The sequence below is a fragment of the Mustela putorius genome, unplaced genomic scaffold, assembly GCF_011764305.1.
Source record: "Mustela putorius furo isolate JIRA1106 unplaced genomic scaffold, ASM1176430v1.1 tig00003988_pilon_pilon_pilon, whole genome shotgun sequence".
NCBI lineage: Eukaryota > Metazoa > Chordata > Mammalia > Carnivora > Mustelidae > Mustela > Mustela putorius.
This window is the reverse complement of record NW_025422127.1, coordinates 7,332,641-7,347,363: the sequence shown is the minus strand read 5'-3', so window position 1 is coordinate 7,347,363 and position 14,723 is coordinate 7,332,641. Positions and strand designations below refer to the sequence as shown.

General features: G+C 42.1%; 1 protein-coding gene across 4 annotated transcripts in view; it reads left to right on the top strand.

The window, feature by feature from the left end:
* The window catches only part of PPM1H (protein phosphatase, Mg2+/Mn2+ dependent 1H), a 255,777-nt gene extending 247,397 nt beyond the window's left edge, over nt 1–8,380 (top strand). For all 4 annotated transcript variants that reach the window (XM_045071604.1, XM_004766588.3, XM_045071605.1 and 1 more), the window contains one exon: nt 3,711–8,380. In XM_045071604.1, coding sequence (XP_044927539.1) covers nt 3,711–3,858 — 148 coding nt within the window. In that variant the 3' untranslated portion in view covers nt 3,859–8,380. The remainder of the gene's footprint in view (nt 1–3,710) is intronic.
* The last annotated feature ends 6,343 nt before the right edge of the window (nt 8,381–14,723 follow it).

Genomic DNA, 14,723 nt, shown 5'->3' with positions numbered 1-14,723 from the left:
CTAATTTTGACCATTTTTTAAATACTCCGCGTCACCAGCAGTGGCAGCATCAGGGTGGTCTCTTGCCTCGAACTAAGGGTGACCCTCCTTTGTGACTTCTTCGTCTCAACTTGTTTTGATCTCTGTCGCTGCCCCATGGCCGCAGACCCACAGAGGCCCACAGGGTGGTTGGCCTCTTCTAGGCTAGCCATAGAAAGCTGGCTTGAGTCTTTTCTCTGTTTTTTGACATCTTGGAGCATCTTTCTTTTACTGTCAGCCATCTTTTACCGTAACTTGCCATCATTTTCTCTGTCCGGCATGCTCTTGAGCTAGGTGAAGGTGTGTTCAGCCCAGAGAGATGAATCTACTTGGTATTGACTCAGCCAGGTTTCTTCAGTTGAAAGGCTAAAGTCTGGACCACCGCAGTCAATCACCAGGATAATCAACCACTGAGATGGTTGGCAGCCTTTCCCGACGTGGTTCTATCTCACAGACACAATTTAATATAAACCCCAGAGTTCTCTGGGGTGAGCATCTGAGAAACTCTTCTGAATATAGTATAAGTTGCAATGTGTGGATTTGGGGACATCTATTTGGCTCTTTAGCCAGAGGCCTCTCTGGACTCCTTTCTGTTTATTTCCTGATCTCAGCAGGGGAGCCCTCCAAAGGGGCTAACTGGTTGCATCTTCCCTCAAATGCAACTGAAGACATTTCCGCGCAAAGCTGGTAATTCTCTCCATTTGGGTAGAAAAGGGTGCCTCTCCTCCCCACCCACCAGCCACCCTCCAGGAGGAAAAGCATTTATTTGGTAGTCACTCATATAGCCTCTCCTCTGCCACCTGTAGTGTGTCCTGCACTCCTCCCCTCTGCCTGGGCTGCAAGAAAACTTGCGTCTCAAGGACTTTATGTCCTGGTATCTTAATCCTAAGATCATTTGCTGCAGAGTTTGGTCTTAAATATTGTAACGATGGGCTGGATGCCAGCTGCTTATTTTATTTAATTTTTTTTAATTTTTATTTTATTTTATTTCTGCCAGTCTCCTTTAGTAGGAGACTCAGTAAATCCATAAAGGGTCTTAACAGAAGAAATAGAAGAGCCTTCTGGTGTTCCAAATTCCATAAAAATCACAGTCCTGAGGGCAAGGCAGAGATATTCCCAAGTAGGGAAAAGCCACTGGTAACAACAGGGTGGTCTGTTGTTAAAAGTCTGTCATGAAAGCCTTCCAAGACGCCTTCCTTACAGGGTGACATTTATTATCTTGGTGATTTATCCAAGTCTAGCTTTTAGCTTTTCGGGTTCAGAAACAGGTTTAATCAACATAACAAAGAACAGATTCATTGTCAGAGCTGGGCTTACCCTAACCAAGCTTACAAAATTGATCTGGAAACTGAGATGCCAGTTGACATTTATATGGAGAAATATAAGTGACTGATACTCTTGGAGTACAGTGACTGGCTCATTCCTTCCCTGTAGGCAGGCCTACACAAGGAGCCCGATCAGAATCGGGTTATTTGGTGAACGTGAAATCAGAGTTAACGGTGAATCATGTTGTTGTTGTTGTTTTAAAGATTTTATTTATTTATTTGACAGAGAGAAATCACAAGTAGATGGAGAGGCAGGCAGAGAGAGAGAGACAGAGGGGAGCAGACTCCCCGCCGAGCAGAGAGCCCGATGTGGGACTTGATCCCAGGACCCTGAGATCATGACCTGAGCCGAAGGCAGCGGCTTAACTCACTGAGTCACCCAGGCCCCCCCAACGGTGAATCATGTTTAATGGCATAGGCTGAGAGAGTCATTCATCCATACTAAATATGGTCCTACCAGCAGAACTAAATCTCTTTGAAGTCTGTCAGCGAAGACTGCCTCTGATCAGTATTTGGATAGCCACCTGCCAATGTTTTGGTCTCAGTTTTTTTTTTTTTTTAAGATTTTATTTATTTATTTGACAGACAGAGATCACAAGTAGGCAGAGAGGCAGGCAGAGAGAGAGAGAGGAGGAAGCAGGCTCCCTGCAGAGCAGAGAGCCCGATGTAGGGCTCGATCCCAGGACCCTGGGATCATGACCTGAGCCAAAGGCAGAGGCTTTAACCCACTGAGCCACCCAGGTGCCCCTGGTCTCAGTTTTTTATGCCTCAAGGCCAACCCAGGCCCACACCCACCACAATCCCCTCCCACACTGGTTTTTAGATATTAATGTTTCCCACTAGCTAATGATGTAGTACCTTTTTTTTTAAGATTTTATTTATTTATTTGACAGAGAGAAATCACAAGTAGACGGAGAGGCAGGCAGAGAGAGAGAGGGAAGCAGGCTCCCTGCTGAGCAGAGAGCCTGATGTGGGACTCGATCCCAGGACCCTGAGATCATGACCTGAGCCAAAGGCAGCGGCTTAACCCACTGAGCCACCCAGGCGCCCGATGTAGTATTTCTTTTTCCTTAAGTTTAAATCTCTGTGAGCAATCTTTTTTTTTTTTTTAAAGATTTTATTTATTTATTTGACAGAGAGAGATCACAAGTAGGCAGAGAGGCAGGCAGAGAGAGAGAGAGGAGGAAGCAGGCTCCCTGCTGAGCAGAAAGCCCGATGCGGGACTCGATCCCAGGACCCCGAGATCATGACCTGAGCCGAAGGCAGCAGCTTATCCCACTGAGCCACCCAGGTGCCCTGTGAGCAATCTTATTTTCAAATTCTTGGAGGACCACCCCCACTAAACCTACATTGATCAAGAAGAGAGTGTGGCATTGATAAGAGTGGGTAGATAGCCCGTCCACACCAAGGTTTATCAGTCCATTCCCAAACACCTTCACATTTGTACTGTATTCCTATGCTACATGTACTATTAATGTTTTTATTTAAATCGACCCACTTTTTAAAAACAATTTTATTGGGCACTTGGGTGGCTCAGTTGGGTGAGCAGTTGTCTCTGGCTTGAGTTGTGATCCCCGAGTCCTGGGATCGAGTCGAGCATCGGGCTCCCTGCTTAGCAGGGAGTCTGCTTCTCCCTCTGACCCTTCCCCTTCTTCTGCTCTCTCTGTCTCTCTTTCTTTCAAATAAATGAATAAAATCTTTAAAAAATAAAAAATAAAAACGATTTTACTTTAAAAGATTGCCCATTCATGGGAAAATGACTATCATTTGTCCTTAAAAAAGAAAGTGGCCCCAAAAATAAACACTGAAAACAAAAGCTCTTATGTTTCCCAAGTACTTTAATATATTTCCATATTAAAGGCAGACTCATACTAAACAAAGACTTTCTCCTTGACATCACCAAAAACCTCAAAAGACTCAATAGCAGACTAATTTAGGAGGTTATTTAATGTAGGTGGTACCTTGTCCATCTACCATCTAAAAGAATAATCTCACATTAGGCATCCTACAATTTGAGAAAAGATGGCCTAGACTTTTAAAAAAAGATTTTATTTATTCATTTGAGACAGAGAGAGAGAGAGCATGAGTGAGCGGGGGGGGGGGGGGGGAAGGCAGCGGGAGAGGGAAAAGCAGACTCCCCACTGAGCCAGGAGCTTGACCCCAGGACCCAGAGATTGTGACCTGAGCCAAAGGCAGACACTTAACCATCTAAGGCACGCAGGCGCCCCAGCCTAGACTTTTTGAGACTTCAAGGTTATTTGAAAACTATTTACACAGCTGTATTGATGACTCCTTCTCCGCCTCCCCCGACTTCAGATTCTGCCTGATGCCTTACTGCTGGTCTCATTCCTGCTTCTCCCTACACAGGTACACACTGGCAGCTCAAGACCTGGTGATGCGTGCCCGCGGTGTCCTGAAGGACAGAGGATGGCGAATATCTAATGACCGACTGGGCTCAGGAGACGACATTTCTGTATATGTCATTCCTTTAATACATGGGAACAAACTTTCCTGAAAATGGCCCAGGGCATTGGGAGCACAGCAGGAGAGAAAGCTGGGATACCTCCAGCAGGGTGGGACTGGGAAGTGCCGCAGCAGAGCTCCAGGGGATACAGCTCTTCCCATCCCAGGTTGGGGGTTTGCTGCCAAAAGTCCTCTGGCTGTACTTCTGGGGGACCCTTAGTTTTCAGTTTCCTCTTCAGTAACAGGTCTGGATACTCAACAGAGCAAAACACAAAGGCTGCTACTGAGTGTTGTGTTTCTTTTGGTTCCTTTAATAGGCCTCCTAGGTAGCCCCTGCCTATTTGGGGTACACATGTCGTATTTATTTGGAGTAGCTGGGCAGCCATTTTCAGGTGTAACTGGCAGAAGACTCTTCAGCCGGTCAAGCTGCCAGCTTCTCTACGGGTTAAACGTACTGCATTGGAAAGTTGGGGATCATGCCTCAGAAAGTGTAAGCACCCACCTTCTAGTAAGCCTGAGACTGATATCAGGGAACACCATCTGTGTGTGTGTGTCTTTCTTTTTTTCATGGCTATGGTGGGGGTGAAGCAGGGATTTTTTTTTTTTTCTTTTTGATATTCCTTGAATCTTAATTGTTTCCCTTCCATAAAACAGGCCTGGGACTTTCCAGTTCCCTACTGAGGAATTTGTGTGTCAAAGTCCAGCCCAGGCTGTCCTCATACCCAGTAGCCCACACCACCCAGGCAGCCTTCTGGAGCAGTGCCCAGGCCGACAGAGTCCTGTCTTTGTTGTGTAACAGTTTGTTCCTTAGTTGCATTTTTATGACCAAATCAGTGTGTTTTCATGAAAATATGGGTGTTTCTTTGGACCAATAGTTCCTCTGTTGTTTTGAAGGATCTCTCCCTTTTTGTGGCTTGAGATTTCTCTGAGAATCTAGGTTATCATTTCTGGACTAGTTGGCCCTCCCCACCTGCTGTGCCATGGGGACACATGTAAAGCAGTGTTTAAAAGATCAGAACAGGAAGTTCCATATATCAGTCAGGTCACCACACCTCATGTGAAGACCATCCCTCCATTTTGGATCCAGGTTCCATGGGCTGTGACTGTGCCCAAGGCCACTCCACGTCAGTAAGTGTCCGTGTTCTGTTAAGGAGCAGCAGTCCTGTTCTCCCCCTCGTCTTTGGGCAAAGCCCACTCTGAATAGCCACTTGAGAAAAGTGAATCTGAATTGGGTTGACTGGTCATTCTGATGCTGTGCGCCCCCCGTTCCTTCCCCTTGGACTCCCGTCCCAGCCACCCAACACCTAAAGCCTCACTTCCCACCACTGCTCCACTTCTGAGTGTTCCTCACAAGAGCTGCAGAAGCAGTGGACACCAAGTCTACCTGCTGCTTCTCTCCCACAAGGAATCAGAAAATAGAATTTTTGGAAATTACTTCTCTTAAGGAGACTACTGCTCTGCACTGGAGGACCCTGTAGAGTGATGTCCAGTTACTGAGGCTGCTTCCTGAACACCCCCTGTGGCTTCATTGCCATCTTGACAGTTTTGTGTAATTTAAATGTTCTTCCCACCCAATGAAGAAAAATGTCATTGATGTGATTCCCAAAACTGCTGGAGAGCCAATCCCAGCTTCCATGTTTGTTGAGTCCCTTCCCCAGAGAAGAGGAAAGGAACCTTTCCTCCAGGATAGTTCATCACCTTCCTGGAGTTGTAGATATTTTATTAGGAAAGGTCTGCCTGGAGCCTCTCTACTCAGGAATGAATTCATTCCACAGTGTGGAAATGATGCCCGGTCTGGTAGGTAAGGTACCATGCGAATTTACCAAGTAGCTGTTTGCCAAAATGTTGCCTGGGAAGAATTGGACTACTGCCTTGTCAGGGGTCATCTTCATCTGACAGCTTCCCTTCTCCTCCAGGAGATCTAAGCAACCCCAGAAGGCTCTGTGGGGACAAGTCCATGGTAAACCATTTGCTTCTCTGGCAGAATAAGATGCTGTGGGACAACACGCAGGCATCTCCCAGCAGTGTGGTCCCCCTTCTGTTCCTGCCCTGACTCAAAGTCACATGCAAATGGAAACCAAGGAAGTTTTTTGTGGAGGACTCTGACCTCCCTTCTTTGGGAACCTGTCCTCATCAGCAGTCACCTCTTCCTCATGTTCCCATTGCCTTTCTGTTTTCTCTCCCAGGCTTCTGTATTGGTCCTGCCTTGAGCTTTTCTACTTTTATTTGAGCCGCTGGAGTCTGACTTTGGGTGTAGATGTCATGAGAGTCTTCTACTCAATTCACCAATTCATGTACTGCCAAGAAATGTCTCAGGAAAAATTCTGGAACCCCTTTTTCCAATTTATCCTAAAGTCTTGAGCATTTTGTTCTGCTGGTTTTAGTTAGAAAGGTATCCAGGAATTCTTTTCATAAGCCTCCTTGGTGGAAAGATCTTAGTAAAAAGCTGAAGCCCTATTTCTGTTTGGAGGATGAGAGGAAAATTACAAATGAGATGGATAAATCATATGTGGAAAAAGTGATTTGTTAATACCCATAGCAGATCTACCCAACACTGATATTGCTCTGTGAATTGAGCTCATTCTGTTTGGCTTTATTTTTCACCCAGGCCCTGTGCCTTCCCATTCCAGAGCAGTAACTGTCTACATAACAGGGTTGGCCCTAGGAGCATTCCTGGAGAGGTCAAGAGGCAAGGCAACACATTCAAAATTCTGAAGAACATATTTATATGTGGTTCGGAAGTCTTGTGTGTCTGACTTATAGCCAAATCTCCTTGTCCTAATGGCCTCAGAGGAAGTCTTGTTTAATAAAAAGCTTTCAATTTCCTAGTCCAGTCTTTATGGTTGTCTTGGGGCGTGTGTGGCCACTTTCTCTAATGAAAGGTTCTTTCAGTTCTAAATCTCTTTGTTGGGCTGGACCCTGCTCTTCACAATACCTGGGGACCGTCTTTTCCTTAAAGAGGGCAAACGCACACTCTGTCCACACCCTGCAGCATTTTGCCAGGTGACAACCAAACCTTTGTTCTCATGACCCCTGCAGTGAGAGCGCGCCAGTTGGCAGGAATGGAGGGTCTGTTCTCTGGTGGTTCTTACCTAACTGCCATTCCTGGTGTGGGAAGGGAGAGGTGAAAATCAGGCTAGGCCAAGTCCTCGGCTGTGGACTAGGATAAAACCACAAAAAAGTGGCAACTTCAGTCCCTTTCTGCAACTTGGGGGAATTTAGGGTGCTTGATCTTTTCATTCCTAGCATCTTACCTTTGTGGGGCTGTGCAAAGTCAGCTGGGCTCACCTTTTTCTTACTCCCAAGTATTCATTCACTTTTCAACAACAACTACAGCTGTAGGTGGGTATTGGCGGGCAGGGCGGAGAGTCTCGGGACCAGATCAGGCCTCAGATCTTGGCCATTCGGGCAGGATTTTTGGTTTACCAAGAGCACTAGCATGGAAATGTGGAAAAAGACTCCCACATCTTTAGAATTCTGCTTCCTCTCTAGACTGCACATCCTTCCTTGTCTGCCAGTCCATTTTTTTTTTTTCCAACATGGCCAAGAGTGGTTTTCCACCACAGTTTTCAGCTCTGACCTTTCCTTAAGTGGCCCAGCAGCACCACTGTTCTCAGAGGGAATGTGTTAAACTTTTATGAGATTCTATTTTCAGCAAATTACCGCTTCTGGGACACTTGGAGAAAGCAGTGAAGAGTCATTGTCTATGCAGAGAACAATCAGGCTGACCCTAAAATTTATCAGATCTAAGAAAAGAGGAAAACAGTATCTGGCCCCAGGACAGGATCTTCTATGAGAAACTTGGGAGTCGTGAGGACTGCCCATTTGCAGCGAAGCATAAAAGTCTGCACACCGTGCACGGTCCACCGTGCGGAGCTGGCTCTGGGTGGGTGCGGCCGACGAGTACACTGGGATTCTTCAGAGGACACCAGCGAGCAGCCCTCTGGCCTCTTAGGCGCCCATCGTGGCAGCTCCTTGTCTGAGCTGGTTGCGGGTCTGGGCACGACTGCTCTTTCTAGTCCATGATGTTACATGTAAATAGCTTTCATCTTTCCTCCGCGTCTTAGATGAAGTCTTGTTCACTAGCAACCAGGTAGACAGTGACCAAATGAGGCTATAAACATGGTGTTTTCTACTGCAACGTACTTGAAGGAGAACCTTGTGCCCCCTCCCCCCAATCTTCCATAGTATTTTGTGTTGGGAAATCCTGAGGTTATTCTCTTGTTTCTGTTCACTTCCATTTTCTCTGTTTCTTCTGGAGACCCAGGGAGGCCCACAGTGGAGATCATTCGTAAGGAATGCATCACGGTCTGGGTTTCCAAAAGTACCAGATATACAGGGAATGACAAGAATCTGCCTGAAAATGGTATCAGGACCATGTACCTTTATGCTTTGTGATTGTGAAACCTTGACTTTTGTAACCCCCCAAAATGAAAACTGTTTAGTAAAGGGGATCTATTTTGTGTGTTTCGAAATTTAGGTGCGATGTTCCCTGGAAAAAGCTAAAGAAATGTATATGCTCAGTGACATTTTAAAATAAAATATTATATATATATGTATATAGGACACCTTTAGAAAAACGTTTGTGTTGTTTCTTTTAATTCGCTCTGAAGTTTCTTCATATCAGGTAATGGAATGACGGGAATGTCATGGCCTCACGGGGAATTACAAACTGTGAACAGATTCAAAAGACAAAGGGGAAGGGATGCCGACTCTATAAACCTTCACAAGAGTAGCAGTAAAGGCTATCCGTTTCAGCAGTGCGTCTAGAAGAAACATCTTGGATATTACTATCAAGCATTGCTCCCAAAAGGTATTCTTTTTTCTCTTTTTATTCATACACAATATTACCTAAGCTTCCAGTGTACAATGTAGTGATTTGATCATGTGAATATACTGCAGAATGATCATCACAGAAATTCTGGCTAACATCCTTCATCTTCCTATTAACAAAAGTATTTTTTTCTTGTAGTAACACTCACTTAGAAACTTTCAAATATGCAATACAGTATTATTAATTATAGTCACTATGCTGTATATCACATCCACATGACTTATTTTATAACTGCAAGTTTGTATCTTTTGATCCTCGGTCACCCATTGCTCCTACCCCTCACTCCTGCCTCTCCCAACCACCAGTCTGTTCTCTGTGCCTATGAATGCTTTTTGTTTTTATTTTTCAGATTCCACATAAAAGTGAAATTGTATGGTATTTATCTTATTTCACTTATCATAATGTCCTTAAGGTCCATCCACATGGTCACAAATGGCAAGATTTCTTTAGTTTTGATGACTGAATAATATTCTCTGTGTATTTTCCTTTTCCATTCATTCATTTATGGAAACTCAGATTTTTCCATATCTTAGACATTGTAAATAATGTTGCAGTCATCATGGGGGTGCATATGTCTTTTTGAGTTAGTGTTTTCATTTTCTTTGGATAAATACCCAGAAGTGGAATGGCTGGATCATATGGTAGTTCTATTTTTAACTTTCTGATGAATCTCCATAGTGTTTTCCATAGTGGCTGTGACAATTTACAATCCCACCAGCAGTGCACAGGGTCTCCTTTTCACCACTTTCTTGCCAAGACTTGTCATTTCTTCCCTATTTTATAAGAACCATTCTAACAAGTGTGAGGTGATACCTTATAGTTTTGATTTACATTTCCCTGGTGATTAGTGATGTTGGATATCTTTTTATGAGTCTTTTTGCCATCTGTAAGTTGTCTTTGGCAAAATGACCATTCAGATCTTCTGCCCGTTTTTTAAATTGGGTTGCTTTGCGTTTTTGTATTTTTTTTAAATTATTGAATTGTATGAGTTCTTTATATATTTTGGATATTAACCTCTTTTCCAGATACATGATTTGAAATATTTTCTCCCATTCAGTAGGTTGCTTTTTCATTTTGTTGATGGTTTCCTTTGCTGTACAGAAGCTTTTTAGTTTGATGTAATCACACTTGTTTATTTTTGCTGCCTGTCAATGCTTTTGCTTTTGGTGTCAAATCAAAAAAAAAATCACTGCCAAGACCCATGTCCAGGATCTTACTGCCAGTAATATTACTGCCAGTAATATTAACTCCATTTTGAGTTAATATTTATGTATGGTGTAAATAGATGTTCAGTTTCGTTCTTTTGCATATGCTGTCCAGTTTTCCCAATACCATTGATTGAAGAGATTGTTCTTTCCCCATTGTATATCCTTGGCTCCTTTGTCATGAATTAATTGGCCATATATGTATGGGTTAGTTTCTAGGCTCTATATTCTGTCCCATTAATCTATGTGTCTATCTTTATGTAAATACCATATTGTTTTGATTACTGTGGTTTTGTAACATAGTTTGAAATCAGGGCACATGATGCCTCCAGCTTTGTTCTTCTTTGTCAGCATCACTTTGGATGTTTGGGGTCTTTTGTGGTTCCATATGAATTTTAGGATTATTTGTTCTATTTCTATGAAAAATGCCATCAGAATTTTGATAGGAATTGCACTGGATCTGTTGAGTACTTTAGATAGTGTGGACATTTTAACAATACTGGTTCTTCCAATCCATGATATAGTACACCTTTCCATTTCTTTGTGTCATACTTACTTTCTTTCATCAGTGTCTTATAATTTTTGGTGTATAGTCTTTTACCTCCCTGGTTAAATTTATTGCTAGGAATCTTACTATTTTTTTTAATCCTATTATAAATAGGATAGTTTTCTTAATTTCTCTTTCTGATAGTTATCAGTGTGTAGAAATGCAAGCGATTTCTGTATATTTGTATCCTGCAATGTTATGGAATTCATTTATTAGCTGTAGCATTTTGGGGGGTGGATTTTTTATATTATCTTATCATGTTATCTGCAAATAATGACTGTTTCACCTTTTCCTTTATGATTTGAATGTCTTTGACTTCTTTTATTGCCTAATTGCTCTGGCTAGGTCTTCCAATATTATGCTGAATAAAAATGACCAGAGTATGCATCATTTTCTTATTCCTGGTCTCAGAAGGAAAGATTCTAGCTTTTTACCACTCAGTGTGATATTATCTGTAGGCTTGTCATATATGGCCTTTATTGTGTTGAGGTACATTCCCTTTATAACCTCTTTGTTGAGAGTTTTTATCATAAATGGATGTTGAATTTTGTGAAATGCTTTTTCTGCATCAGCTGAGATGACCATATGTCTATCCTTTATTTTAAATGATGTATCACATTGGTTGACTGCAGAAAATATACCATCCTTGTAACCCTGGAATAAATCCTACATGAAGATCCTTTTAATGTATTGTTGAATTAGGTTCACTATTTTTTTTTTTGAGGATTTTTTACATCTATGTTTATCAAGGATATTGGCTTGTAATTTTCTTTTCCTTTTGTATCTTTATCTGGTTTAGGTATCGGGTAATGCTAGCCTCATAAAATAGGTTTGGAAGCATTCTGTCCTCTTCTGTTTTATGGAAGAGTTTGAGAAGGCTTGATTTTAATTCTTATTTGAATCTTGGGCAGAATTCACCCATGAAACCATCTGGCCCTGAACTTTTGTTTGTTGGGAGATTTTTGATTATTGATTCAATCTCCTTACTAGTAATCAGTCTGTTCAGATTCCCTATTTCTTCATGATTCAGTCTCAAAATGATGTATGTTTCTAAAACTCACCCATTTCTTCTAGGTTGTCCAGTTTGTTAGTATATAATTGTTTGTAGTAGTGTCTTATGACCCTTTGCATTTTTGTAATATCAGTTGTAATGTCTCTTTTGTTTCCAGTTGTATTTTTATGAGTCCTGGTCATTATTTCTTGGTGGTTCTACTACTGGTTTGTCAATTTTATCTTTTCAAAGAACTAGCTCTTGGTTTCATTGATCGTTCATATTGTCTTTTTGGCCCCTGTTTTACTTATTTCTGCTTTGATCTTTGTTATTTCCTTCCTTCTACTAACTTTGAACTTTGTTCAGTTTCTGATTCCTTGAGTTGTATAATTATGTTGAGATTTTTCTTGTTTCTTGAAGTAAGCATTTATTGCTAAGAACCTCCTTCTTAAACTGCTTTTGCTATATCTGATAGGTTTTGGTATGTTGTATTTCCATTTTCTTTTGTCTTGAGGCATTTTTTATTTCCTCTTTGGTTTCTTCACTGACCCATAGATTGTTCAGTAGCATGTTGTTTAATCTCTAAATATTTGTGAATTTTCCAGTTTTCTTAATTTCCAATTTCTAGTTTCATACCATTGGAGTCAGAAAATATGGTTGACATGATTTCAGTCTTAAATTTCTTAAGACTTGTTTTGTGGCCTAATATATGATGTATCCTGGAGAATATTCCATGTGCTCTTGAGAAGAACTGTATATTCTGTTGCTTTTGATTGGAATGTTCTACATAAATATCTCTTTAAGTCCATCTGATCTAAGCTGTCACTTAAAGCTAATGTTTACTCATTGATTTTCCTTCTGGATGATCTACCCATTGGTGTTAAGTGGAGTATTAAGTCCTTTAGTATTATTATATTGCTGTCTATGTCTCCCGTTCAGTCTCTCAGTATTTGCTTTATTTAGGTGGTCCTATGTTGAATGTATAGATATTTACAAGTGTTACATCCTCTTTTTTTTTTTTTTTAAAGATTTTTTTTTATTTATTTGACAGACAGAGATCACAAGTAGGCAGAGAGGCAGGCAGAGAGAGGGGGGGAAGCAGGCTCCCCACTGAGCAGAGAGCCTGATGTGGGGCTCGATCGCAGGACCCTGAGATCATGACCTGAGCCGAAGGCAGAGGCTTTAACCCACTGAGCCACCCAGGCGCCCCTTACATCCTCTTTTTGACTGTTATTTTCATCCCAAGAGGTATTTTTGAGAGGGCTAGTGATTATATACTTGCTGAAGACTGTAAAAGTCGGGCGCCTGGGTGGCTCAGTGGGTTGGGCCGCTGCCTTCGGCTTAGGTCATGATCTCAGGGTCCTGGGATCGAGTCCCGCATCGGGCTCTCTGCTCAGCAGGGAGCCTGCTTCCTCCTCTCTCTCTCTCTGACTCCTCTCTGCCTACTTGTGATCTCTCTCTGTCAAATAAATAAATAAAATCTTTAAAAAAAAAAAAAAAAGACTGTAAAAGTCAAGACTCTCCTTAGTCATTTAAGCATTTTTAAGTACTTACAAAGTGTTAGTAAAATGTTCCATCTTACAGAGAGAATTTAACAGATGGGACAAGACAGCAAAGAATGCTAATTCTGCTTGGTTCTAGAGTCCAGGAAGTTAAAAGTAATCTAGAAAATAACACAGTGTTAAAAATAACTTAAGTATTGATTCACAAAAGAAAGCTAAAAGTAGGCTATAGCTTATCTGAAGCTTAGTTTGGAAGAGCAGACACTCGTATTAGAGTGGTTTTGTTATAAAACCTCCTCACAGCCTTGCACCCTAATGCATATGATGCCTCCTCTTCCTCCTCCTAGAAAGTCATTAAGAGTCCCAAGATTAGATTCCTGAAGGTTAAGACATTTCTTCTCTGTGGAAGTTGGAAGAGTCTTCTAGCATTCTCTCAAGAACAGTGTTTAGCTTAATCAGATTAGTTCTTGAAAACTGTGGTAGGCTGTCTCCAAAGATGGCTGCCAGCATTGCCTCCTACATCTGTTCACAACTGCTCCTTTTCCCATCATGAGGTGGCATTTGTTTCCCTACCCCTTGAATCTGGTCTGGCTGGTGACTTGCTTTGATTAATAGAATGCAGAAGTGACATTCTGAGAATTCCAAATTTAGGTCTCTAGAGGCCTTACAGCACCTGCTTTCACTCTTGGAAGCCAGCCACACTGCAAATGTCAGACTACATTACTGAGTGATGAGAGGCCACCAGGGAGATAACCAAAATGCCCAGACGTGGTAAGTGAGGCCATCTTTCATCCCCAAATCCCTCTTGAGTCACTCCAGGTGATGCCATAAGAAGAGAGAGGCCAGGCAGCTCTCAGCTGCTCAGGCCATTCCAGCTGAGACTACAGACATCACAGAGCAGAGAAAAGCCATCCACACTGAGCCCTGCCTGAATTCCTGGCCCACAGAAACATGAGTAAATAAAATGGTTTTATTTTAAGCCACTTAAGATTTGGATACTTAATACACAGCAGCAGATAACTGAAACAAAGTATAGAGAACCTGGCTGTGAGGATTTCAGGGCAAATTAAACAGAGAGGAAAAGGGCATTGAGAAAAATAGATTCGTAATTTAGGAAATAATCCTACATATGGAACCTGGTAGAGTGACTGAAATGAGGGAAACCAACTTCCAGCAATAATGTGAAGATTCTGATGGCTGTCCTGGGGTCCCTGCAAGAGTTCTCCACATCTTTGTTTCCGCTTCTTCGTGCAGCTTACAATGATCATTATTAAGCCAGGAAAATGAGGATGGTTTCCCCCTACAAGGGGGAAAGGAAGGTCTTACCCCCTCGCTCAATGATAGGTCCATCCCATGACCCAGCATTCATGACCTTTGGGAGAGTCAAGTGCTTCTTTTGCTCCCCAGACTGTTGCTTGAGAGTGATAAATTATAACAGAGGGAAAAACACAAGACAGATTTTAAATTTTATGTGCATGTGTATTTTTTTAAAATTCCCATCACTTAAAAAACCACATGTACAAAATACTTCAAAGTTGTTGCCATCCCAGTTTTTCCCTTCAATTAAATGTCAGGCCGAAGAGTGCATTATATATCCTTGCCTAGTCTGCCTTTTTAATTGCTTTTTCTATCATTAGAGCCCTGAAAAGACTGCTGCTCTCAGTACATCTCTACATTTTTAGTGTCTTGTCTTTCAATTCTGAAGAGATTTTTTCCAGCCAGCTAACCTCTTTTGCTTTATTGATTCCACTTAAGCTGCCTGCAAGAGACTCAGAGTGTGAATGAGCACAAGGTGGGGGCAGGGTGCTCTCTGATTGCCTTCCAGGCACCAGATCGGA